Source organism: Schistocerca piceifrons, chromosome 2, assembly GCF_021461385.2.
Source record: "Schistocerca piceifrons isolate TAMUIC-IGC-003096 chromosome 2, iqSchPice1.1, whole genome shotgun sequence".
Lineage (NCBI taxonomy): Eukaryota > Metazoa > Arthropoda > Insecta > Orthoptera > Acrididae > Schistocerca > Schistocerca piceifrons.
In genome coordinates, this window is record NC_060139.1 from 732,795,101 (window position 1) to 732,820,991 (window position 25,891).

Here is a 25,891-nt window from a genome sequence, read left to right on the forward strand (position 1 = left end):
CAAACTAATAATTTACATTAATTTAAGCTATTGTTTTGACATCATTTAAGTTGGGTCTCACCAATATGCAGAATGAAGAAAACATGTTGGGCTAAAAGCTGATGTGCCATCACAATTTGTTCATTATACAAACTTCAGGTACATGGTAGGAATAAAATTTCTATTGTAATTGTGGAGTAATTAACAATTAAAGTTCTCATATTTATAGTCACTGAAAGAGAGCCACTTTTATGTTTTCAAACTAAAAAACAAATTGTATCCATAATACAAATATTGTCGCAGAATAAGCTGAGTAGTGCCGTGGTGTAGTGGGTATGATTCTAAACTGTTGTATGGAATGTTGTGAGTTCAAAACTCACAAGGAGTGTACAATTTTAATTTCAATATTTGGTTTGAGTAAATTCTAGAAGTATCCACAAATGTCAAGAAGCATTATACTGGAATGTTCTGTATATATATATATATATATATATATATAACGAAGGTTTACTCAGCACTTGCACAAACAAGAGCATGGAGTGAACTGCCTCTGGCCAGAGCACATACAGTGTGTGTGTGTGTGTGTGTGTGTGTGTGTGTGTGTGTGTGTGTGTGTGTGTCCGGAGTTCGGATAGGTTGGTGTTGGTGGGAAGTATCCAGATAACCCGGACGGTGTAACACTGTGCCAAGATGTGCTGGCTGTGCACCAAGGCATGTTTAGCCACAGGGTGATCCTCATTACCAACAAACACTGTCTGCCTGTGTCCATTCATGCGAACGGACAGTTTGTTGCTGGTCATTCCCACATAGAATGCATCACAGTGTAGGCAGGTCAGTTGGTAAATCACGTGGGTGCTTTCACACGTGGCTCTGCCTCTGATCGTGTACACCTTCCGGGTTACAGGACTGGAGTAGGTGGTGGGAGGGTGCATGGGACAGGTTTTGCATCGGGGGCAGTTACAAGGATAGGAGCCAGAGGGTAGGGAAGGTGGTTTGGGGATTTCATAGGGATGAACTAACAGGTTACGAAGGCTAGGTGGACGGCAGAAAGACACTCTTGGCGGAGTGGGGAGGATTTCATGAAGGATGGATCTCATTTCAGGGCAGGATTTGAGGAAGTCGTATCCCTGCTGGAGAGCCACATTCAGAGTCTGGTCCAGTCCTGGAAAGTATCCTGTCACAAGTGGGGCACTTTTGTGGTTCTTCTGTGGGGGATTCTGGGTTTGAGGGGACAAGGAAGTGGCTCTGGTTATTTGCTTTTGTACCAGGTCGGGAGGGTAGTTGCGGGATGTGAAAGCTGTTTTCAGGTTGTTGGTGTAATGATTCAGGGATTCCGGACTGGAGCAGATTCGTTTGCCACGAAGACCTAGGCTGTAGGGAAGGGACCGTTTGATGTGGAATGGGTGGCAGCTGTCATAATGGAGGTACTGTTGCTTGTTGGTGGGTTTGATGTGGACAGACGTGTGAAGTTGGCCATTGGACAGGTGGAGGTCAACGTCAAGGAAAGTGGCATGGGATTTGGAGTAGGACCAGGTGAAACTGATGGAACCAAAGGAGTTGAGGTTGGAGAGGAAATTCTGGAGTTCTTCTTCACTGTGAGTCCAGATCATGAAGATGTCATCAATAAATCTGTACCAAACTTTGGGTTGGCAGACTTGGGTAACCAAGAAGGCTTCCTCTAAGTGACCCATGAATAGGTTGGCGTACGAGGGGGCCATCCTGGTGCCCATGGCTGTTCCCTTTAATTGTTGGTATGTCTGGCCCTCAAAAGTGAAGAAGTTGTGGGTCAGGATGAAGCTGGCTAAGGTGATGAGGAAAGAGGTTTTAGGTAGGGTGGCAGGTGATCGGCGTGAAAGGAAATGCTCCATCGCAGCGAGGCCCTGGACGTGCGGAATATTTGTGTATAAGGACGTGGCATCAATGGTTACAAGGATGGTTTCCGGGGGTAACAGATTGGGTAAGGATTCCAGGCGTTCAAGGAAGTGGTTGGTGTCCTTGATGAAGGATGGGAGACTGCATGTAATGGGTTGAAGGTGTTGATCTACGTAGGCAGAGATACGCTCTGTGGGGGCTTGGTAACCAGCTACAATGGGGCGGCCGGGATGATTGGGTTTGTGGATTTTAGGAAGAAGGTAGAAGGTAGGGGTGCGGGGTGTCGGTGGGGTCAGGAGGTTGATGGAGTCAGGTGAAAGGTTTTGCAGGGGGCCTAAGTTTCTGAGGATTCCTTGAAGCTCCGCCTGGACATCGGGAATGGGGTTACCTTGGCAAACTTTGTATGTGGTGTTGTCTGAAAGCTGACGCAGTCCCTCAGCCACATACTCCCGACGATCAAGTACCACGGTCGTGGAACCCTTGTCCGCCGGAAGAATGATGATGGATCGGTCAGCCTTCAGATCACGGATAGCCTGGGCTTCAGCAGTGGTGATGTTAGGTGTAGGATTAAGGTTTCTTAAGAAGGATTGAGATGCAAGGCTGGAAGTCAGAAATTCCTGGAAGGTTTGGAGAGGGTGATTTTGAGGAAGAGGAAGTGGGTCCCGCTGTGACGGAGGACGGAACTGTTCCAGGCAGGGTTCAATTTGGATGGTGTCTTGAGGAGTCGGATCATTAGGAGTAGGATTAGGATCATTTTTCTTCGTGGCAAAGTGATACTTCCAGCAGAGAGTACGAGTGTAGGACAGTAAATCTTTGACGAGGGCTGTTTGGTTGAATCTGGGAGTGGGGCTGAAGGTGAGGCCTTTGGATAGGACAGAGGTTTCGGATTGGGAGAGAGGTTTGGAGGAAAGGTTAACTACTGAATTAGGGTGTTGTGGTTCCAGATTGTGTTGATCGGAATTTTGAGGTTTTGGAGGGAGTGGAGCTGGAAGTGGGAGATTGAGTAGATGGGAGAGACTGGGTTTGTGTGCAATGAGAGGAGGTTGAGGTTTGCTGGAAAGGTTGTGAAGGGTGAGTGAGTTGCCTTTCCGGAGGTGGGAAACCAGGAGATTGGATAGTTTTTTGAGGTGGAGGGTGGCATGCTGTTCTAATTTACGGCTGGCCTGTAGGAGGATGCTCTGAACAGCCGGTGTGGATGTGGGAGAGGAAAGATTAAGGACTTTTATTAAGGATAGGAGTTGACGGGTGTGTTCATTGGCTGAGTTGATGTGTAGGTGAAGGATTAGGTGGGTGAGGGCAATGGATTGTTCAGTTTGGAACTGGTATAGGGACTGATGGAAGGAAGGGTTGCAGCCAGAGATGGGAACTTTGAGTGTGAGGCCTTTGGGGGTAATGCCAAATGTCAGACAAGCCTGAGAAAATAGAATATGGGAGCGTAATCTGGCTAGGGCGAAGGCATGTTTGTGGAGGGAATGTAAATAAAACTTAATGGGGTCGTTGTGGGGGTGTTGTGAAGGTGACATGGTATTGGAAGGTGGAAAGTGTAACATGAGGTGAAATGAAAATGAAAATAAAAATATATGGGGAGAGATAAAGGTGAACCGGAAAGTAACTGGAGATCTGGGATGAAAAAAGGCGAAAAGGTGTTGGTTACAGCTGGGCTATGTTGGACTTGGGTTGGTAAACAACGATGTGCATAAAGGTTAGGTGGTTGTGTAGCCGCCAAAACACGTTAAAGGACGGAGAAATTCGGGAAAATTTCGAAAAAACTGCGTGTAATATATTAAAAGGAGTGGTTTTGTGGTGGCAGATTATGAAAATGAGGCTAACAATTGTCTGACGAAGAAATAATGACGTTAAAACCTGTGGGAAGCGGCTAAAAATTATAAGTGATGTGGGAAAAACGGAAATGGAAATAAAGCGAAAGTTATTAGAACTGGCCGAAATGGTTGTTTAAAAGGTGAAAGGAACTGTTTGTGAACTAGAAACGGTGGATATTATAGCGGCGGTAGTGCTGAAAGCGGCAAAAAAATTTTTTTGGTTATGGTTTGGAAGTGGGTTACGTATTATTGAGTATATATAGGCGGGATAAAATAGTATAGCAGATTACGGTAAAAAGGAGAAGGGGAATACAAAGTGAAACTTCAACCCATTACATGCAGTCTCCCATCCTTCATCAAAGACACCAACCACTTCCTTGAACGCCTGGAATCCTTACCCAATCTGTTACCCCCGGAAACCATCCTTGTAACCATTGATGCCACGTCCTTATACACAAATATTCCGCACGTCCAGGGCCTCGCTGCGATGGAGCATTTCCTGCCACCCTACCTAAAACCTCTTTCCTCATTACCTGACCCACTACTTCTTCACTTTTGAAGGCCAGACATACCAACAATTAAAGGGAACAGCCATGGGTACCAGGATGCCCCCCTCGTACGCCAACCTATTCATGGGTCGCTTAGAGGAAGCCTTCTTGGTTACCCAAGTCTGCCAACCCAAAGTTTGGTACAGATTTATTGATGACATCTTCATGATTTGGACTCACAGTGAAGAAGAACTCCAGAATTTCCTCTCCAACCTCAACTCCTTTGGTTCCATCAGATTCACCTGGTCCTACTCCAAATCCCATGCCACTTTCCTTGACGTTGACCTCCACCTGTCCAATGGCCAACTTCACACGTCCGTCCACATCAAACCCACCAACAAGCAACAGTACCTCCATTATGACAGCTGCCACCCATTCCACATCAAACGGTCCCTTCCCTACAGCCTAGGTCTTCGTGGCAAACGAATCTGCTCCAGTCCGGAATCCCTGAATCATTACACCAACAACCTGACAACAGCCTTAGCATCCCGCAACTACCCTCCCGACCTGGTACAGAAGCAAATAACCAGAGCCACTTCCTCATCCCCTCAAACCCAGAACCTCCCACAGAAGAACCGCAGAAGTGCCCCACTTGTGACAGGATACTTTCCGGGACTGGACCAGACTCTGAATGTGGCTCTCCAGCAGGGATACGACTTCCTCAAATCCTGCCCTGAAATGAGATCCAGCCTTCATGAAATCCTCCCCACTCTGCCAAGAGTGTCTTTCCGCCGTCCACCTAACCTTCGTAACCTGTTAGTTCATCCCTATGAAATCCCCAAACCACCTTCCCTACCCTCTGGCTCCTATCCTTGTAACTGCCCCCGATGCAAAACCTGTCCCATGCACCCTCCCACCACCACCTACTCCAGTCCGGTAACCCGGAAGGTGTACACGATCAAAGGCAGAGCCACGTGTGAAAGCACCCACGTGATTTACCAACTGACCTGCCTACACTGTGATGCATTCTATGTGGGAATGACCAGCAACAAACTGTCCATTCGCATGAATGGACACAGGCAGACAGTGTTTGTTGGTAATGAGGATCACCCTGTGGCTAAACATGCCTTGGTGCACAGCCAGCACATCTTGGCACAGTGTTACACCGTCCGGGTTATCTGGATACTTCCCACTAACACCAACCTATCCGAACTCCGGAGATGGGAACTTGCCCTTCAGTATATCCTCTCTTCTCGTTATCCGCCAGGCCTCAATCTCCGCTAATTTCAAGTTGCCGCCACTCATACCTCACCTGTCTTTCAACAACTTCTTTGCCTCTACACTTCTGCCTCGACTGACATCTCTGCCCAGACTCTTTGTCTTTAAATATGTCTGCTTGTGTCTGTACGTGTGGATGGATATGTGTGTGTGTGCGCGAGTGTATACCTGTCCTTTTTTCCCCCTAAGGTAAGTCTTTCCACTCCCGGGATTGGAATGACTCCTTACCCTCACCCTTAAAACCCACTTCCTTTCGTCTTTCCCTCTCCTTCCCTCTTTCCTGATGAGGCAACAGTTTGTTGCGAAAGCTTGATTTTGTGTGTATGTTTTGTGTTTGTTTGTGTGTCTATCGACCTGCCAGCGCTTTCGTTCGGTAAGTCACCTCATCTTTGTTTTTATATATAATTTTTCCCACGTGGAATGTTTCCTTCCATTATATATATATATATATATATATATATATATATATATGTGTGTGTGTGTGTGTGTGTGTGTGTGTGTGTGTGTGTGTGTGTGTGTGTGTGTGTGTGTTCTGGCCAGAGGCAGTTCACTCCATGCTCTTGTTTGTGCAAGTGCTGAGTAAACCTTCGTTAAATGAAGTCAGAGTTTGTGATTCATCTACTTACACCTTCTTCTACATGACAATATGACATGATAATTTTTCAGTAGAATTAAGCTATTAATGTTTTAATTGGTGTTAGTTAATTGAAATGTAATTACAAATATGTAAGAATGTAAAGTTTTTACTCATACAAAATTTAATTAATTGAGTCTAGGCCTTCCCTTCAATAAAACTAATAGCTCTGATCATCTGAAAATGATAGGGTGATACCTTTTAAGTAAGTAAAGTGATACATGCAAATTAACAAAATATATAATTGTAATGATAAAACATCTAATTGATATTCTTAATTGAAACAGACATTTTCCAGTCTTTGTATGAAATTATTCACTTTTATTTCATGTAAATTTCTATGTAATTTGGGAAGATGTATGTAAAAGTTTTAATTGTTAAACCTAAAAATTTAATAATTTATTTAATAAATAACAACTTCAGTAATTGTTTAAAATCATATAAATAGATGCAATTTGTACGCCACCATATCTCAGTTGGAGTTCAGTTTGACGACAGTCATGAGACAGTGTTAACTCAATTTTACTTGTAGTTCACCACCTAACATCCAGTGCACGAAATAAAACTCATTGTGAACACGAATTCCTGGAGTTTATTTGTACTCATGCCATTTGCATGATTCCTGAGTGGCGATGCTGTAACATCAAGATGAACCTATGGCAGCATTAAGAAGCAGCACCCCGGATTACACAAGATTCATATTATTTGTTTGGTGGAGGATATTCGTAATATGATGTGGTATTCAGTCTTCTTGTGTTAAGCAATGATACACATCCCAAACTTCACTACACAAAAATCATTTTTTGCCATGCTACATTACAAAGAAGGCAGTTAATGTTCACCGTTGTCTGTATAGAGCAAGACTGGAGCAGTGGCCAGTGTTGTAGTGGTGGTAGCCGCTGAAAGTGCAGTGATGGTCGTTTGCACATGTGCCATATCCGCAGAAGTGTTCTTGATCAGTGCCTGCAGTGATGTGCTGGCCGTAAGTAAGGCTGTAATGTCATGTCATTGTTCGAGTAGCTTGCACAGTGAATCCAAAGTGAGGGATGTGAGTTCAGCCAGCTGATGCGTGGAGGCAGCCATTGTTGCTCTTGAATGTGTGGGTGTTGTGACAAAGGAGCCCTCGATGCGTGTGTCAGTAGAGTGATGGAGTAGCATTCCAGACAATAAATCTGGAGAGAGGCCATAGTGGCTTAGAAAATCAATGCCCAACACTGGCTCATCAATGTTGGTCACATTGTTTATCCATTCAACACAAAATTTCAGTTTAAGTTTGAGGCGAAGGTGTGTGGAGCCATAGGTGGTGACCAATGAATTGTTTGCTGTTCGCAGTGTCATGGTGGAAGGCACAGTGGCAAAGTTGAGAATGCTGGAGGTATGATGCTTGTATCTGTGCTGGTGTTGACAAGGAAGAATGTATCGCAGATGTCACGTAAGTACAGTCTGCCCAGAAGTAGTTGTTTATTGTGTGATGATCGGTGTTGCTACAGGTGCCCTGTAGAATACCCACCAGGTGATACACCTAACTCACCCCGTGGTGGAAGTTTGGGTGAAGAGCACATGGCAGGTGACACTTCTGAGCTGCATCTCCGTTCAAGGATGTGTGCGGTATTGCCAATGTCAGCAAAGAACTCTGCACTGCGGTGAGTTGTTGACATCTGATGATTTTATAGGTGTCATCTGCTGGCCGTAGGCGCATCTCTAATTGGTCACTGATGTGTGATAAAAGTTGCAGCTGGAGAGCTTACAGTATTTTTACTATCCATAGCGACCACAAAGTGGCATCAGACAGGAAAAAGGGATCGATCAATGCTCTGATCTTTTGCCACAACTGCGATGGTGTCAACTCATTGAGAGATATGTCATGCACTGTGTGATTAATTGCTTCTAGTGGAGTTCCCATCAAGTGCTCAAGAATAATAGATTTTGTGCATTCATAGTGATAGTGGTCCCTCATTGGTCCCATGAGGATGAGATCAGTTGTTAAATCCATATGCTCATGCAGAGCTGCAATCAAAGATATGAACTGCATGTATAAGACACCATGGATGTTGAGGATGCTGTCCACAAGAGCAAACCATGTCTTCGGGCTATCCTTGTTAAGCAGAAGCAGTTGTGGTAGATGTCCTGAAAGAACAGGCAGGAGTGAAGCGGTGAACACAGACAACATTGCGGCTGCCTGCAGAATAAATGGACGCTCAACTTTACACTGTTCTTGATGTTCACACACATAACCCAACTTGGCAGATGCAGTTGCAGGAGTGACTAGTGCAGTAGAAATGGCCATGGCCACCAAGAGATTTGGTACACACGACACAGTACACAGTGGAGGTTTGTTTACTATTCCTGGTGCACTGGGAATGCTCAGTCTAGGAGCACTGGACAGGGCGGCGGCAAAAGTCACATTCTTCATTAATAAAAGGCCATTGTTCAAGCACAGTTACTGTTGTACTGAAATGGACAATTGTGGCTTATTGTCGAATTTGATCACACAAACTGATGTATCAAACCACCACAATAATAACAACAACATCTTGCATTATAACAATTTTCATTATAAAAGTTAAACCCTTATATGATAACAATTTTGAATGCTGTGCCATTGACTTGACAGTTACACAATAATATTGTTTATCACTGGATCACAGACATTAACAGAATTTTTATACTTTATTTTGTTTTACCGGATAAGTTGTCTAGAGAGCAGAGAGACGTATCTAGCAGGCACATCCTTAAGCTGTTATTAAATGGGGATTATTCATTCTCATGTCATGTTTAATATTACTTGGTAGAGAATTGAAGATTATGGTGCTAGCATACCTTACCCTCTTTTGTGATAGTTGTAAGCCTCATCATTGCTAATGAGGTAATAAGACTATTTGAGCTTGCACGAGCAGATTATTGTTGAGATCACATGAGCAGATTGTCTTTGATACTTTGAGTATGCTGTGAAAAATTGTCTAGTGCACATGTATTCAAGTTGTACCTTTGTACTGTAATAAATTGTATTATAACATTCTAAATCAACATTATGGGTTTGACTGTAAACATTTCCTCAAGGAAATACATCAGTGGTGGCCACACAACAAATAACAGCAGCTGCAACAAAAATGGAGCCACTTCACAATTGCTGCTTGTATAAATAAGAGGTACAAGACAGTGACTCTCCTGGAGCTTCATATGATGTTTTTCACCCCATGGATAAACCTACATTATATGTGAAATGTAAAATTGACATTCTACCATATTGTTTTATTGACAGTAACAGTGTCCAACATGTGCATAAACAGTGTGTAATGACTTTTGATTCCTTGGTGATTTTGGTGATGATTTCACTCAACTATGCAACTTTGTGTCATTGAATTTTACTGATCTACCCTCATCAAGCACTTTCCAGCCACATCCACTTGCAATGCCATGCAGGACCAGCTGGCTGGGTCATGCGGAAAATTTCCAGTTACCATCTGCACTGCTCATGGTCACAGGAATTTCATCTGCCACCTTCCTCAGAACACAATCCAGCAAATCAACATCAAAATTATTGTAGAGCATGTGTAACAGTTTTCTTCCCAAGCTACTGCCATTACATCTGGAACAGCTGGCAACATGGTTCGTAACTATTGACTTCTTTCAATAAAGTCATGGCATCTTCGATGTCACTTCTAAGTTTTCTGCCCTTTTAAGCAGCATAGAAAAACTGTCAGTGAGGTCATAATAGCACCCTTGGCTAATGACCTGCTTCAGTGGTGCACAAAATCACCAGAGGAACAGTTTGCAATAGGTGATTTGTGATGACACACTGGACAAGAGAATGCTACCTCTGTTTTGGAGACATCTCCATACATCTATCACATCATCACTCATGCCAGATATTATGCTTTGGATCATATGGCTCATCAACTACCACAATAGATTCCAAAGGCAATGATCTCACATGAAAATGAAACCCTGGAATGCAGATTAGTCCTGGCTGACAGACTTTTTGTGATCCTGGAGCAACAACAATACCCAAATGTAATAGTCAATAATGGCTGCAACCAGTACATTTCTGAACCACATTGCTAGCAGCAGCAATGGGCAGTTGACATGACCCAAGCAGTTCCAGAAACACACAGCAGTGATGTCAGTAGCACAACACACTGCTCAGAGCCACTAGCAGCTGATGCAATCTGAATGATTCCATATATGTACAACAGTGATGCAACTAGCCCCTGCTGCAAGAAAGGGGACATTCATCCAGCGACAACAAACACACTTCTGCCTAGCAACAAAATTCCACTCACAGGTGCACTGACATGATCTCAGCTCTGTTGCTGCCACACTTGTTTTGGCATCTAAGACTGCTCTATGATATGCAACCACCCAAATGTAAGGTGCAATCTAGACCGCAGCACACATGATGCCACTGGGATCCTAAATGACAGTGGTGGACTCTGCTTGCTAGATCTCTTAACACATGAATACTCTCTGATTGATGCCAGCTCATAAGCTTGCCCCATCTCAAGGAAAAACGTACTGATGGAGCTTCCTACATTGGCCATTCAGCTATGAGGTACAAATAACTCTCCTGTCAAACTTTACAGGACTTTCACATACATTGTAGGCCTTGGCCACCACAAAAAAATTTTCAAGGAAATGTTTGGTTGCAGATGTTTGTGAACCAATCTTAGGCATGGATTTCCTCCATTCCAAAGGCAATGGAATCTCTCCAAATATGATAAGGGAACCCTAACAGCAAACCAACAAAAGAGAAACAGTACACAGAATCACTGATGGTATGCCGCTATATACACATCCAACACAAAAGTACTTCAAATGTGGTATACACACCCACCATCTACAGCTACTCAATGATTGTCAAACGGTAGAATCAGGGATACAGAAGACAAAATCTTCTGTAGGAAGTGAGTTAGATGCCACACATTCTTATCTGCAGCACCTTCAACATGAGCAGCACTACAATCCTAGCACCACTAATACCAACAAGACAGCAACTGTCATGGCATAAACAGTGGATACCCACCTACAGCTGTAACATGTAGCAAGGCATAAGCCATTGGTAACTCAGATCGGTATGATGAATTTTTCTCGTAGTGCACATGCTTCCCCCATATGTGGTACAGACCTTCCACCCTCTTCCTCTGCCCAGGACTTGTGTGGGACATCTCAACAGAGAGGTATTCACTATGAAACTGGGCATAAAATTAGTACTTCATCAGTTTGTGTGTTTGACGAACAGTTCACACTCACCTACAGACTGCCCAGTGATGTTGATCTGACCATGATTGCGTAAGTACTGTTGCCTGACAGGTTACTTACCATCACAGATCCTATGTTATAGAATCACTTCCTAATAATCAAGCAGAGCCTGCAGTCCAGCATCCCACCACCACAAATCAATACAGACCAATCATCCTGCTTTGGCTGCTCCTGTTGTTCTCCACCCTACCTCAGCCAACATCATCTGTATTGAAACAAGGTGTGGATCATGAAACTAGTCCTTTTCTCTCCCTTTCAATGAGAAATGGCGAAGCCATGTCCTGTATACCACCCAGCCACAGCACGGTTGGTCGCGTGCATATGTGTGAAAAGGACCACAGTAGCTGCGACCTCCCCTCCCATACCCCTCACCCACCACCCTCCTACCCTCCCATTGTTCCTAATTCCTGGGAGTGAGGGGGGAGAGCTCTGTGGGGACCCCACCACTCACCATTGACAGTGAGATAGTAAGATTCTTTTTGTCAGTGGTTGAGCCCCCGTGAGAAAATTGTCTTTGGCTTTAATAGTTTGGTATTAACAACTGTCTTGTGCACACATATTTGAGTTGTATCTCCATGTTGTAATAAATTGTATTGTAACAACCTAAATCTGCATTCTACATTTCACTGCAAGCATTTCCCCCAAGAAATCCCACAGTGATAATTGCATTAGCTCACATAGGAGATGATATTTTTGTGTTGTGTTATAGCAATATTGTATACCATTTTTTTTTAAAAGTTACCGGAGGTGTTTACAACAAAATGTATAAATTAATATATGTATTTGGTTTAGGAAGATTCAATACCTTAACATAATTTGTTAATTTTTTTTCACCAGTGATGCTACTTTCACTTGCAACATGTTCAAGAATGTTATTTTTCACATCAGTGGTGAGACAAAAATCTAAATTTCATTGCTGAGGTGCATAACTCTGTTATTTTTATTAAACTATCTCAAGGTGATCACAATCAATTAATTTAGTTTCTTTACAGCGGAGATGTTGAATCTCAGATAGGTACAACAAAAAGACTCACAGTTAGCTTTCGGTCATTAAGGCCTTCATCAACAACAGACACAAGTATGCACACACACACACACACTCGTGCAAATGCAACTCACACACACCATTGCAGTCTCAGGCAACTGAAACCACACAGTAAGCAGCAGCACCAGTGCATAATGGGAGTGGTGATGGGGTGGGGTTAAGGAGGAGGTTGGGGCAGGGAGGGAGAGGGTGGCATCTCTGCTATGTGGTGAGTGGCAACTTTCCTTCATGTAACATTGTTACAAAAATATTATCAAATGGACTAGGTATACTCTTGATTGAAATTAGAAAGATTAATCACTGAAATGATTAATATACTGCAAAACAAAAGTACATGAAGTTTGTTGTTCTGACACAATAATACAAAAAAATGTAACCCATAAAGCACTTTTAAATGATTATTATGTAAATAGTAATGGTCAGTTGGCACATTTGACATGAATGGTTCGGATCATCTATGCAATGCCTCCCTCTAAAAGTAGGAACATTAACATTATCTTACTAATTCTATCTTAAGCAACAGTGATTGTAAACCACTAAACTGTACGACTGTGCTACATGCATTAACTGAACAACTGCTGCCACAAGTTGAACTAACATACCATGGAAGGCTATGCTTTAGCTCAAAGATTGGACCCTGACATGATCACCACCCCTGGGCAATCCTTCTGATCTTCACACCATGCTGTCCCTGGAGAAACTCCCATTTAAAATTCTCTCTCGTAATCCACTTCTTCCAAAAATGTTCCATGTGGACACCTTAAAAGAATTCAGCTTACGAACTGCACTCATCAGGATTTCACTGTGCCAATCACATAATCAAATATCACTGGACAGTCCCCCTTCATGAAACTAGATAAGGTAGAGTGACTTGCCACCAAAAATTACTGATACCCCCAGTACATCTTCTGACATCACCATCTGATTCCCAATCATAACACTAATTTTCAGCATGTGCACAAAATCAGTTGGTGTGGGAACCCAAACATCTCAAAAAATATACCAGCTCTGCTTGAAATACACTGTGGTGCACCCAGCATGCAGAGCTATTTCAGACTTTGAGGAGAAATGTCTTACAATCCTAACAGATATGATTTCCTTAGAAAAGTCCTCTTAAAGCTGTCCCACAAATATCTGCAGATTCCAAAAAGTTTCTCTGCTGACAGAGAACAATGTCCAGAACACCACCCTGTCAAACAATAAAGCCTGAAAGTTGTAAGAAGACCCTCCAGCTAGCATTGGGAACAATACACTGGAGTGTGTTAACAGCAGGACACTGCTCATGGCTTGGCGAGTCCCCACTGTCACGGGCCTTCCGCAAGCCTCTCCTATGACATAAAAGTGGCAACCATCCCCACACAAGCCTTGCCATTGTACCTGCAGCACGGTGCTTCTACCTTCCCCCAACTCTAGCCCATTAAGGTGACCCTTCAGTGTCTCTGCGAGCAACATGTCTCTCCCCACACAGCAGCAACACATGCAGATAATGTAATTTTAGCCAATAGAATGAAAGACCTTTCACCTCTAATTATCCAGTGCAACTAGATACCATGATAAGCAGTATGCAGTCACTGTAAATCCACTTCATTAAATGTCATAACAGCCCTAGTGCCTTCCTATTTAGGTAAAATGCATTAAAATGTGCATGTGCTTGTGAACTGAATTAATTAAAATGAAAGGAGACAAACTCTCAGTACTTTCCACCTTTCAATGAATAAGGGCTTGATGTCGAAACTTACTATAATGTTTGTGGATCAGATATTCTCATCTTTAAAAGTTTCAAAGACATGGGCAGAATCTGAGATGGATGCTTCTATGTGGCATCACAGATGCCAGAGCTTCTCAGTAACAGTTTTCACCAGGACATAAGTTAGCAAATTTATACTATTGATTATTATGTGTGGTATTCTTACGAATCAATGGCTACAGCAACAGAACCATATGTAGCATTACGGCAGCACAAAATGAAAGGGAGGATGAGATGGAACAAAAAACACATCATCTGCCTACTGCAAACACAGGGCATCATTGAACTGTTGTAATAGTTCTCCACGTCAAGCTGACCTACTCACACAGCAAGAAAATAAGAGATGTTCCTCCAAGAAGAATTCTATTGACAAATGACACAATCCTGGAGTTTATGTCAGCTGTGAGTGTGGAATAGTTTACACTGAAGAGACAAAGCATTCTGTTAGCAATACAGCAAGTCAGCGGTTAGAAGGAAGCTAAAAGAGGTGACTGAAATTGTGAAGCAGCCTGCTAAAATTGGTCATAATAATGGGTACAGGCTCCCATTGTCTTGGCTATATGGGCTTGTCCATTATTCATAAATGCCAGTCAATAAGAATGCAAATAAAAACAACTATCAGTAAAGGTTGTCAGCCCCATCTCCCCACTTCTGCCATTCAATGAAAGTAGAGTTCAGTGATGTCCTTGACTGACTGACTCTATGTGCTGGATGAAATTACACTATTTAAGATGTGAAATTAGCACTGGTCCACCCTGATGGAGACCATGCAACATTGGCCAACATTTTGTATAAATATCATAATGATGAGACCAAATTTTGGAATTATTTTATTGAAGATTTAGAAAAAAAGTTTAACCAAGTTTTGGATTAATATGCACATAGTAGAATAGTATAGTAAAGTAAATACCACTCACAAATAAGGTCTTGAGTCTGTTCCTATTGTCTGATTGCTGCCTACAAGACAGTATGAGAAGCAATCTATGATTGTAGAACATGTGATTAGCAAGTTGGCAATCCCTCCAGATATTATTGGCAGTACAAAACCAAAATAAGAAATGCTGAGTATTATTTTCAAAAGCTCCTTTACAAACCAAGATACAATAGCACTGTTCAAGTTTAATTTTGTCACTATTTCAAATATGTTGTATTGAGAAACAACTGAAAACACTAGAATTGAAAAGCCCTATCAGATACAGAAGCCTACTTACAAAGTTTAAAGAACCAATATTAATTGAGAAATCTAGGAAAATACCACTGCATCCTAAGTATGAAACCTGTAGAGACCCAAAAGACAAGAGCTGACTAATTACCAGTCACACAGAGCATTTATTAATAGGCATTACTCCTGCACTCCATATGCAATAGGAATAAAAGGAAACCCAAATGGAATGGAAAGAAATGGAAAAATAGCTTGTCCAATAGAAATTACTCTCTGCCATGCATTTCACAGTGGGTTGCATAGACGAAGAAGAAAAGTGATTTAGAGGTAATTTTAGATACTACTTGTTTTTAATCTATCTGGTAACTCTACATTTAAGGCAAAAAATTCCTACTCATGAATGAAAGCACTCTACATTTGACAGAATAATAGGGACAAGTGGAACAACAACTGCTAGGTTGTACAATTGTAAATTTAAAGAAAAAAATCATCTCTGTGATCTGCCATGGAAATTCCTCCTGTTTAATTTGTACATCTTTCTTAACCATAAATATCAAACCAGTGGTTTGGCTGATATCTGTACCCATAACATCTTTCCAAATCATATATTTGATTTTTTTGTTTAGGCAACGAGACAGGTTATAGAATTCTAACTCAACTATTTTGTAAATGATGCCTTTCTCTTCTTTCACTCAAAGCTGAATAGTTATCAATCATAGTTTCTTGTATCATAATTACCATCCTTTTAATAATGTGATGTTACTGTTGAAATGTTGTGGGGAAATTTACTACATAAAAGGAAATGTCTACGTTAGTATAATAAATGTGTATTCTTAATTACATTTACAGCCTTTTCTAGAGGTTGCTTACAGAACATTTTATAGATTTCTGATGATTTGCATTTCTTGTTTGTAATACTGCTGCTAAATATATTAACTACATGAATCCTTGGTGATTTTCGTATGCCACAATCTGATTTGTTGGAAACAAAGAAATATTCATTTTAAGTTCTGTCATTAGCAGATTGGAATCAAATAAATTTAGATGAAGTTTGTACTTGATTTTTTTTATGTGACTTACAGTGCCTTCTTTTATGAACAGACTGTATGCTGTTTTAGAAGAAAATGATGCTGAATGTGAAGAATTAAAACCTTTTATTATTTATTACTTCCTTGTTGATGACTGTGTTGAAATCAAAGAGGTCCATGGGAAGAATGATGGAAGAGACCCTGTGCCTTTACTTCTTAAAAAGACCAAGTTGCCCAAAAACTGGAATGATTTGCCTGGTAGGAGCCTAAAGTTATATACCATCTATAATTTTAATAATCAGTAGTCAAATTAGAATGAAAGTTTCTAAATAAAAACAGTCTAGAATTACATGTATATTGTTAAGATTTAAAATTTATTAATCAGGTGATTGGTTTTGATCATGATATGATCATTATAAGACCAGTGTTTATACTCACTAGTAGCGGGGCTGCTCTTCACCACTCTCTCCAGCCACCATTATGGAGTTTGAATGATCTGATGATGATCATATCGTGGTCAAAACCAGTCTCTTGATCAATAAATTTTAAATCTTAGCAACTTACATGTGATCCTAGACTGTTTTTATTTAAATACATTTATTCTCATTTTTTATTACTGTTACCCACCAAAAATGTTCCAAAATATGCTTAATAGTAAAATTATTAAAGACTTTTGCAGTATCAAAGACATTTTTTAGTTCAAGTTTGATATTTTTCACTTCTTTATCTGTATCTACACATGTTGTTGTGCTTCAGCAGACACAATTCAATACAATCAGATATTTTCCAAGATTTCCATAGTAATATCATGAGAAGAAAAAGGATACTCATGTTCTTATGTGCAGCTGGTATTTAAGAAACTTTTAACTGATTTCTGTAGGTCATTTGTAAGATTAAACTAGTAGTTTCAGCTCTCTGAAACTGTAGACGTGTGTGCAAGTTGCACTTGTGCGAGTGTGTGCGTGCGTGTGTGTATGTGTGTCTACTACTGACAAAGGTCTTAATGGCCAAAAACTATGATTGTGTGAATCTTTTTATTGTGCCTATTGCAACTCAGCATCTCCGCTATATGGTGAGTAGCAACTTTCCTTCTCTCGTATTGTTACATTCCATCCTGGATTTTCCATTGTTTGATAAACTTGTGTACAGTCACACTAAAGATCCACAACACCATCTCCATCAACAACCATACTCCGCAGGTCACCAAACACTGTTTGGCAGATGGTTCCTTGTACCATAGTCATTATTTTTGCTGTTTCACTCACAAATGGAGCAAGGTCCTGATTTCTCTTGTTGTCAGGGTCATTATACGAAATGTATGTTGGCAGTAGTGGGATCATTGTGCAGTCTGTTGCAGGTAATGATTCTTAGTGTGGACTGAATCTACCCAGTAACAGTCTAGCAGCACATCTCTGGATTACCTCGATGTCTTCCTTTGGGGAGGGGGGGGGGGGATCCCAAACACTCAATCAATATTCAAGTATGGGTTGCAAAATTTTCCTATACAGTGTCTATTTTATTACAAAGGAGCTAAACTTTCCTATAATCCTCCCAATGAACCGAAGTCACCCATTCACCGTCCCTACAATTGACCTCACATTCCCATTTGGTTTCATATCTTTTTGCAACTAACATTCAATTATCATTCAAGAATGGATCACACAGTTGTTCTGTGCACTGTCTCCTTATGAATGATCTACACTTTCCTAGAATCCTCCCAATGAATTGAAGTCAACCTTTCACCTTCCCTACAACTGTTCTTACATTCTCATTCCATTTCACATTGTTTTGCAACATTATGAATATCTATTTCATCATTGTGCCTGTATCAAATGGTATACCACTGAAACTGTATATGATAACTGAAGGACTATTTTCTTACTAATCTGTGTTACTTCATTAATAAAGTAATCAACTATATTTATATAAATGTGTACATGATTCTATATGCTCTGACAGCATCAGTAGGTGAAACACCATATACCTTGAAGGGTACTTTGCCACATAGTTGTCATTGTTTCATTTTTAATGGAAGGCAGTAAAAGAAAATTTTGTATCAGTTTGAATTATGATGAACAGCAGGTTCTCCTTATGTAAACCAGTCCCCATAAGTATGCAAAAACATTGTAGTTTTACATTTGATTTAACCTTTTGGAAACTATGTTCAAAGATTCATACAGCTACAAGCTTTCACATGTTGTATAGGTGTTCCCTGAAAAAATAATCGCATTAAAATTTCTTGGAGTATCATCCCAGGAAAGTTTCCCATATCAGCATGGTTATTTTGTGAAATGCTGACATGTGTCTGCATTATATTAAATGTTTTCAAAAACTGAGAAGTTCAACATTTTTCATGTTGCTGATACCAGTGCTGAACTGTAACTAAGAATGAATTTATTGCTGATCTAGTCACATTCAAATGCTGTTTCTTATGCTGGTGTGTTATTCCTGTTACAGTTATAAGTATCTTGTTACTGGGAGAACCCTGTGGCAGTTTGAACTTTTGAGTCAGTCAGTTGAAAGTGTTTGGGTAGTTTATTTTGCAGTGCAGAGTGGTCAGTCAGTAGTGCCTTAACCAACATCAATTATTAATGGAAACTTTGTAAACTGCTTCTTTATTTCATAGTGAAAGAATTCGTTATGTGTGTCAGCTGTCATTATTGTTCTCTGCTAGAAACTTGATCAGAGGAAAGTCACTTTGTCTACATTAATATCCATACTCAGGTTTTAGCACAGGCTAAATGATCCTGGAGATTAAAAAATGTGATCTTGAACTGGCCTTGTAGTTTTATATAACAAAAACTAAAAATAATGATGACACAGATGGACTGGCCAGTTCTGTGTTGATGGCTTGGCATTGAAGACGGTAAACATCTGTAGTCAAGAAATATCAGTAGATCACCTCTTTAGCAAAGGTAGTGATGAAATGGTTTGGTTGTGTTCATCAAGACCACATTCAAGTTATTTTGGGATGCTGGTCTCTTACATATGTAAATATATGAATTTTCATTGTGTGCTGTAAGATAACACAACATATAATATGAATCTGTTAGAGAACTGGCAAGTAAGTGTAAGAATAATGTGACAAAAAATATATCTAATGACTTAAACAATGGGAAGTCTGGGTTGTGGTATCAACACTTGAAAAGGATGTATTGCTACTCACTATAAAGATGACACACTCAGTTGCAGACAAGCTCAGGCACAGGCATTATGGCCAGAATGGCTGGAGATAGTGTTCATATTTATATAAAGTGTGCTTGCTTGTGTGAATGTGCGTGTTTTCCTTCCTGAAAAAGGCTTTGGCCAAAAGAGCAATATGTTTCATTGTGTTCATCTCAAATTCAGTGTATCATCTTTGTGGACAGTAGAATCTATCATTTCCATAATATTGTTGATTTATAAGGATTTAGATGACCAAAAATTGAATATTTTACTTTAGACATTCCAAGAGACTAGAAACATTACTGATGGAAGATAGAGAGAAACCAGAAATCAGAAGACAGGAGACTCTCTGTGGAAGTCTAATAACTTCACAACCGCTGCCAGCACAGAACAATCAGGATAAATTACCTGTAGAGTTTCCATAAGTTGGAATTGTCTTTAAAACAAAATGTTTATTACTTCCAGAATGAATTTTTACCCTGCAGCAGAATGTTTGCTTGATTTGTAACTTCCTGGAAAATTAAAATTGTGTTCCAGATCATTACTCAAGTTTGGGACCTTTTCTCATTGTGGTTAAGTGCTTTATTGGCTGAGCTATCCATGCATGGCTCAAAACCCATCCTTATTGTTCCACTTATACAAGTACCTCTGTTCTAACTTCCAAACATCATACCAGTTCTCCTGCATACCTTGTGGGAATGGTGCTCCTGGAAGGAATGGTGTAATGGGGAAATAGTTCACCATTAGGCATAGGTCCCAAGTTTGAGTTCCAGTCCCAGAAAAAGTTTTAATCTGCCAGGAAGTTCTGATGCTGGATAAAAAGTTCTTGGTAAACTTGCCACATCAAATTCAGATGAAATTCAAGCTTCCGATGACTACCTCCATTGTCAGCGGCAAGGGCTATGTCTGTCTGTCATGAAACTGGTAATGCTCACACTTTTATACCCAAGCAACCACATCTCAGTGGTTTGATTACATCATGGTGACATCAAGAAGACGGTGTGTACTATGGTGGCATCCTTTATGGTCATAGATAATGCTTGCACACTCTGCCCAGCGTCACTAGCAGTACCACCACTTGCATCCGGCAGTAGTTACAAAAAGACTTCCTATGGGCTTTTGCTTTATTAAGTCCATGGTTCCATGCATTAATAAGTGCATAGCCAGCGTCTCTATAAAAGATTTTATCACGGAGTCTTAACTTGCACCACTTCTCTAATCACAGAGTCCCAGTAGTTCAAGCATGGGCCAGAATTCTCATTTGTTCAAACATAACCTTGCAGTTATTTAACATCAATGGTTTTTCAAAATTCCTGTACTTCAGGTGATGCTGATGTTCAATACAGCAATCACCAACAGTCCATACACATTGATCCATGTAGCTGCTGCCACACTCACAAGTAATATTATTAATTCTTGGTGGGTAAACACTGGTCTGATTCCTTGCCTACTGAGGACTCTGCCTATCTTCCTAGTTGTTGCAGCACAGAATGGAAGCCATGCTGTGTGTTGGTCCTTCTGACTTTACTGAACAGAATCATGTGTTAGTTTTCTTGCCAGTGTTGACCTAATATAATGGGCTGAATACCTGTTCCTTCTGAACAACATCATCAGATGATTCATCTTGGAGCTGAGATGCTCCTTGTCTGAAGTAGTTCTGGCTCTGTGAGTTAGGGTGTTCAGCATAGCTATCTTTTGAGTAGGTTGTTGAAAGCTGTGTCCATTGAGATACAGATCTGTATGCACTGGTTTTCTACATATGGAATGGCTGAGTCTCTCATCTGCTTTCCATTCCACCAACACGCCTATGAAAAGCTACTTTGCATCCTTACCCATCATAAATTTTATATTTGGATGAATTCTGTTCATGTTGTCAATAAACTGCTGCAGTGCCTCTCTGCCATGTAGCCAGATTAAAAATGTGTGATCGATATATCTGAAAAAGCAGGCAGGATGGAGGTGCCACTATTCAACAGTCATTGTTCAAAATTCTCCATGAACAAATTAGCTATGACTGGTGACAGTGGCAAACCCATGGCTGTTCAATCAGTCATTTTGTAATAATTTCCACCATAAAAAATGTTTAGTAGTTAGGACATGTTGGAATAATTTTTAGTTTTCAAGAAAGAAATGAACAGCCAGTAATCTTAATGTTCCTTCTACTGGTACTTTCACAAACAGGGAGACCCTGTTGAGGCTGACCACAGTATCACTTGGGCCTGTCCTCATCTCTATTTGCGTGATGTCACACTAATATAATCTAAGCAATTATACGCAATCACTTGGGTATAAAAATGTGAGCTTCAGCAATTTCATGATAGTTAGTCATGGCCCCTGATGACAGTGATGATGGTGGTGATTGAAAGCATGAGATTTTATCTATATCTGATGTGGTAAACTTACCAAGAACTTTCTATTCAAGGATTCCACTACAGAAGATTTCATAGCCATATTAGGGTTTATTAGTGATGTCCTTAAATTACTAATGTTGCTCTATTAGTAAATATCTCACGAGGAATTTTCATTGTATTGATATCCTTTTGCAAGTTTGCCTCATAGCTTTTATAGTGGTTGGAGAGAGAGAGAATGTGCATTGTCCAGACTTGCAGTAATTATTGTTTAGCTCCACCAAAAATTGTATACCCAGAAACATGTACAGGCCTAGATGCGTGTGTGTTAAGAAAATTGTGGCAGTTCTGGGACACTGAATAAATGTTAATTCCTTTTGGTTTTGGTGTGCAGCTTGGTATTTGTCTTTTCTCCTCAATGATGTACAACAATGCTGGTGTGGTTGAGGTGGCTATTCTCTCCTAATGTTGACTTCACCTCTGAAAATCTCCATTTAAAAATTAAAGTCCTCATTACATTGGGAGAAGGAAATTAGGATGTAGCTTGGCAGTAGAATGAAAACTTGGTGACTTCTGCATATTACTTAACACAATACTGAGACCACAATTACATACATCTTTCTTGCACCAGCTTAAAAGATCAACAGATGCTGAGATCAGTGAAAAACAAAAGAGGTACATAAAATAATTGCTATTTTAACCTTCAGTTTTCTGTTAGCTTACTGAGATGAACATACCTCCCTATTATATCTTTTCACCTCTCAATTTGTATGTCAAGTCTTTGTAGGAAGTACTTAAGCTACAAATTCACAATATCCAGAAACATATGGCCCCAGTATGTCAATATCGATTATTTTTTAGAGGTGCATATGGGGCCTGAAGATGGCATAATGAATTGCTGAAACTGATAGTGAAAATAAAATAAATTGCATGGCTGTTTGGCAGATGTCATTGTTGAAAATCAGTACACTGTCGTGGTGCATTACACTATTTACACCTTTCTGTGTACTTTAAACTCTTGATCTATCAGGTTACTGAAACTTGTATTCATGGCCAAGTTTACCTTGTTTACTCCCCCCACACACAAGTCAACACTGGCAAGAAAACCAACACATGATTGTGTTAAAAAAAGTCAGGAGGGCCAACATACAGCATGGCTTCCATTCTGGTGTGCAACAATTATGAAGATAGGCAGAGTCCTCAACAGGCAAGGAATCAGACCAGTGTTTACCCACCAGGAATTAATAATATTACTTGTGAGTGCGGCAGCACCTACGTGGGTCAATGTGTATGAACTGTTGGTGATTGCTGTATTGAACATCAGCATCACCTGAAGTATAGGAATTTTGAAAAACCAGTGCTGCAACATGGAGTGCTGAGGCTTGTGTATAGTGAAACCATCAATGCTGTGATGATGAGGTTCATCATTTATAGCCCAGGACTTTGTTCCTGTTATAATCTACATGTTTCAGTGGTTGAACCACTGTTATAATCCACATGTTTCAGTGGTTGAACCAGTCTCACACTCTCAGCATCCCAAAGGCACTTGAATGGGTACAAGGTAAGTCTCCAATGCCTTTATTTGTTTCCATACCCTCTCTGTGGTAGAATGTCTTGTTGATACCTGAGTCCACTGAGGATACAAATGTTTATTACTTCCCAAGCACTGGCAAGCATTTTTTATGGGAATACACATGGAATGATGGGTTTCAAACCTTCACAAAATGTTTGTAGCATATTTGCAGTTATTACTTCACATATGCAGTCCTGGAAAACATATCCAGCTTTACATTGCATCATAGTTTTTACATTTCATCATTGTTACAATACCCTGAGTACTTACATTTTAAAATATATTGACACATCAGGTTTGCATATTTCTTACTCTGTACATTTTCATATGACATTTACATTTCTTTACATAAATATTATACAAACATTTACATAAAGATGGACATTATACATACAAGATAGTTAATATTATGTAAAATTCTTCTGATTATATATCTCATAACATCTTTCAGTTTTTACCTTATTGTTTTATCACCTGTTGCTCCCAGGGATTACTCTTTTGTATGTACATTTGTGAACAATCTGTTTTCACAGTTCATCTCATTTTAACATTACACAGATTGTTGTTTTTTCAGTCTCATTTTCCAGCATTGACAAAATATTTTCATACAATATTACCAATATATCTGAATAAGTTTTGTGTTCATACATCACACCATCCACAATTATTCATCATTACAGATGCAGAGGAAGGAAATTGTGATAGACCTACATAACTATGCTTAACTACCCCTCTGACAAGTTTACTAGGATTTGTCGACTGGTCTACAGGAAATTTTATGGATAGGAAGAAGCATTCATTTTTACTCTCCCACTGCAGTCTTTCCTTCATCACGAGAGAACTATTGAGTACATTGTTTCATGACTACCTACTTGTGTTAATCCACTTACTTTGTGTTTACTATCTGTTGATACATTCTGACAGTACAATATTGTATTATACAAGTGTCATCATCAATTTTAAACAGTGTACTTCAGTGTCAGTGAATCATTCCATCATCACTGATTCGCAAGTCATCCAATGTAGTGTCACCTGAAATAAGATTGGCAACCTGGCGGCCAAACTTCCCTGAAGGGGCCTTCTGGCCAACAGTGCCACATGATCATTTCATTTCTGTAGTGTAGACATTTTATTTCCTTAGTAGTGAAGTCATATTATAAAGTTTTCTCTAAGTGTAGATTACATGGCATTTCTTTGCTAAGCTATGATCGTTGTCAGGCAATGATTTGTTGGCTTACGCTGTGCTGTGCACATGTGTGGAGGTTGTCAACCTTAAAGGTAGCTACTGCATGTATGCAGTTCTGTCCTCACTGCTACATATACTGCATCTCAATTGCATACATACTGTGTCTTTAAACAGTACAGTTTCAAATAATTTTTGTGCTCAGCAGGAGTCATTTTTTCTGAGCTTCTTGGGCCCGTAAATATATGAAAAAAATTCTATATAGCTAAAACTTAAATCCTAATTAGGCAACCCAAATGAAATAGGCAAAAATGAAATCTTTCCTTAACACTAAATATCAGTTGTAATAAGTATATTCAAGTGGGCAGTAGATCATAAACTTACATATGGTACATTCCTCTAAGCCATGCTTGATCAGTGTCAAATTCTGTTTAGTGCACAAGTTCGTGTAAATCTTTGTGTGGGTAGAGCCCTTATTCCTTATTGTTTAAGTATACTAACTTACAGACCTGGGTGATTGATTTTTGATAAAACAAATTGGCCTGTGTACAGTAGCTGTGACTTGTGATTCAAGTTGCCATAGTTTGTTGATTTTGGATGGGTCCTAAGGATTACTTGTAGTCCCACATGGTTCTCCACAGTGTGTCCTAATTTCCTATCATAGAGTTGTTTTCCATAGTCTATCTTTTCTTCAGTTCTAACCAGTGTCTGACATATTTTCTCCTCATGTGATACTTCCTTCCTAGGGACTTGAATATAAGTTTATCCCTATTTTCTACTTGTCTTTCGTCAAACAGCAATTCTGTAGGTATGAAGCTGGTTGAGCTGTGTGGGAGATCATTAACAACTTGCTGGAATGGAGTAATGTATTTGATACACTTATGTATTTGTGAGGGGTGTAAGTCCAGGTAAATCTGTTAAATTCCTTAAATATTCTCTCTCTGGGACTTGCTTCTGGGTGAAACCTGGTTACAAGTATATGTTTAATGTTGTGAGTGTTCATGAACTCTTTCCAACATGCTGTCTGTCAACAGTATTTCCTTCTTGCCTTCTATGGGTAGATAATCCATTGTAATCCTTCTGAAGATGGTGCTCACAGTCACTGACCATACAGCATACAATTTGACATACTTTGAGAAAATATCATATAGTGCAACTACATATCTTACACCTCCTTTCCGTTGAGTATACGGTGCAGACATGTCCAAAGAAACTATCTCCAAGGGTCTTTTAGTCGATGTAGTCCAATTAGTTTTGACTTATTTGTATGCTTAGCCTTCTGACATAGAACACATTTTTGTATTACGTGC

General features: G+C 40.1%; 1 protein-coding gene across 1 annotated transcript in view; it reads left to right on the forward strand.

Moving 5' to 3' along the window:
- LOC124777302 (EF-hand domain-containing protein 1-like) overlaps positions 1 to 25,891 on the forward strand; it is a 203,751-nt gene that overhangs the window by 76,494 nt on the left and 101,366 nt on the right. Inside the window, exon 6 of the mRNA XM_047252653.1 lies at positions 16,386 to 16,570. Coding sequence (XP_047108609.1) covers positions 16,386 to 16,570 — 185 coding nt within the window. The remainder of the gene's footprint in view (positions 1 to 16,385; positions 16,571 to 25,891) is intronic.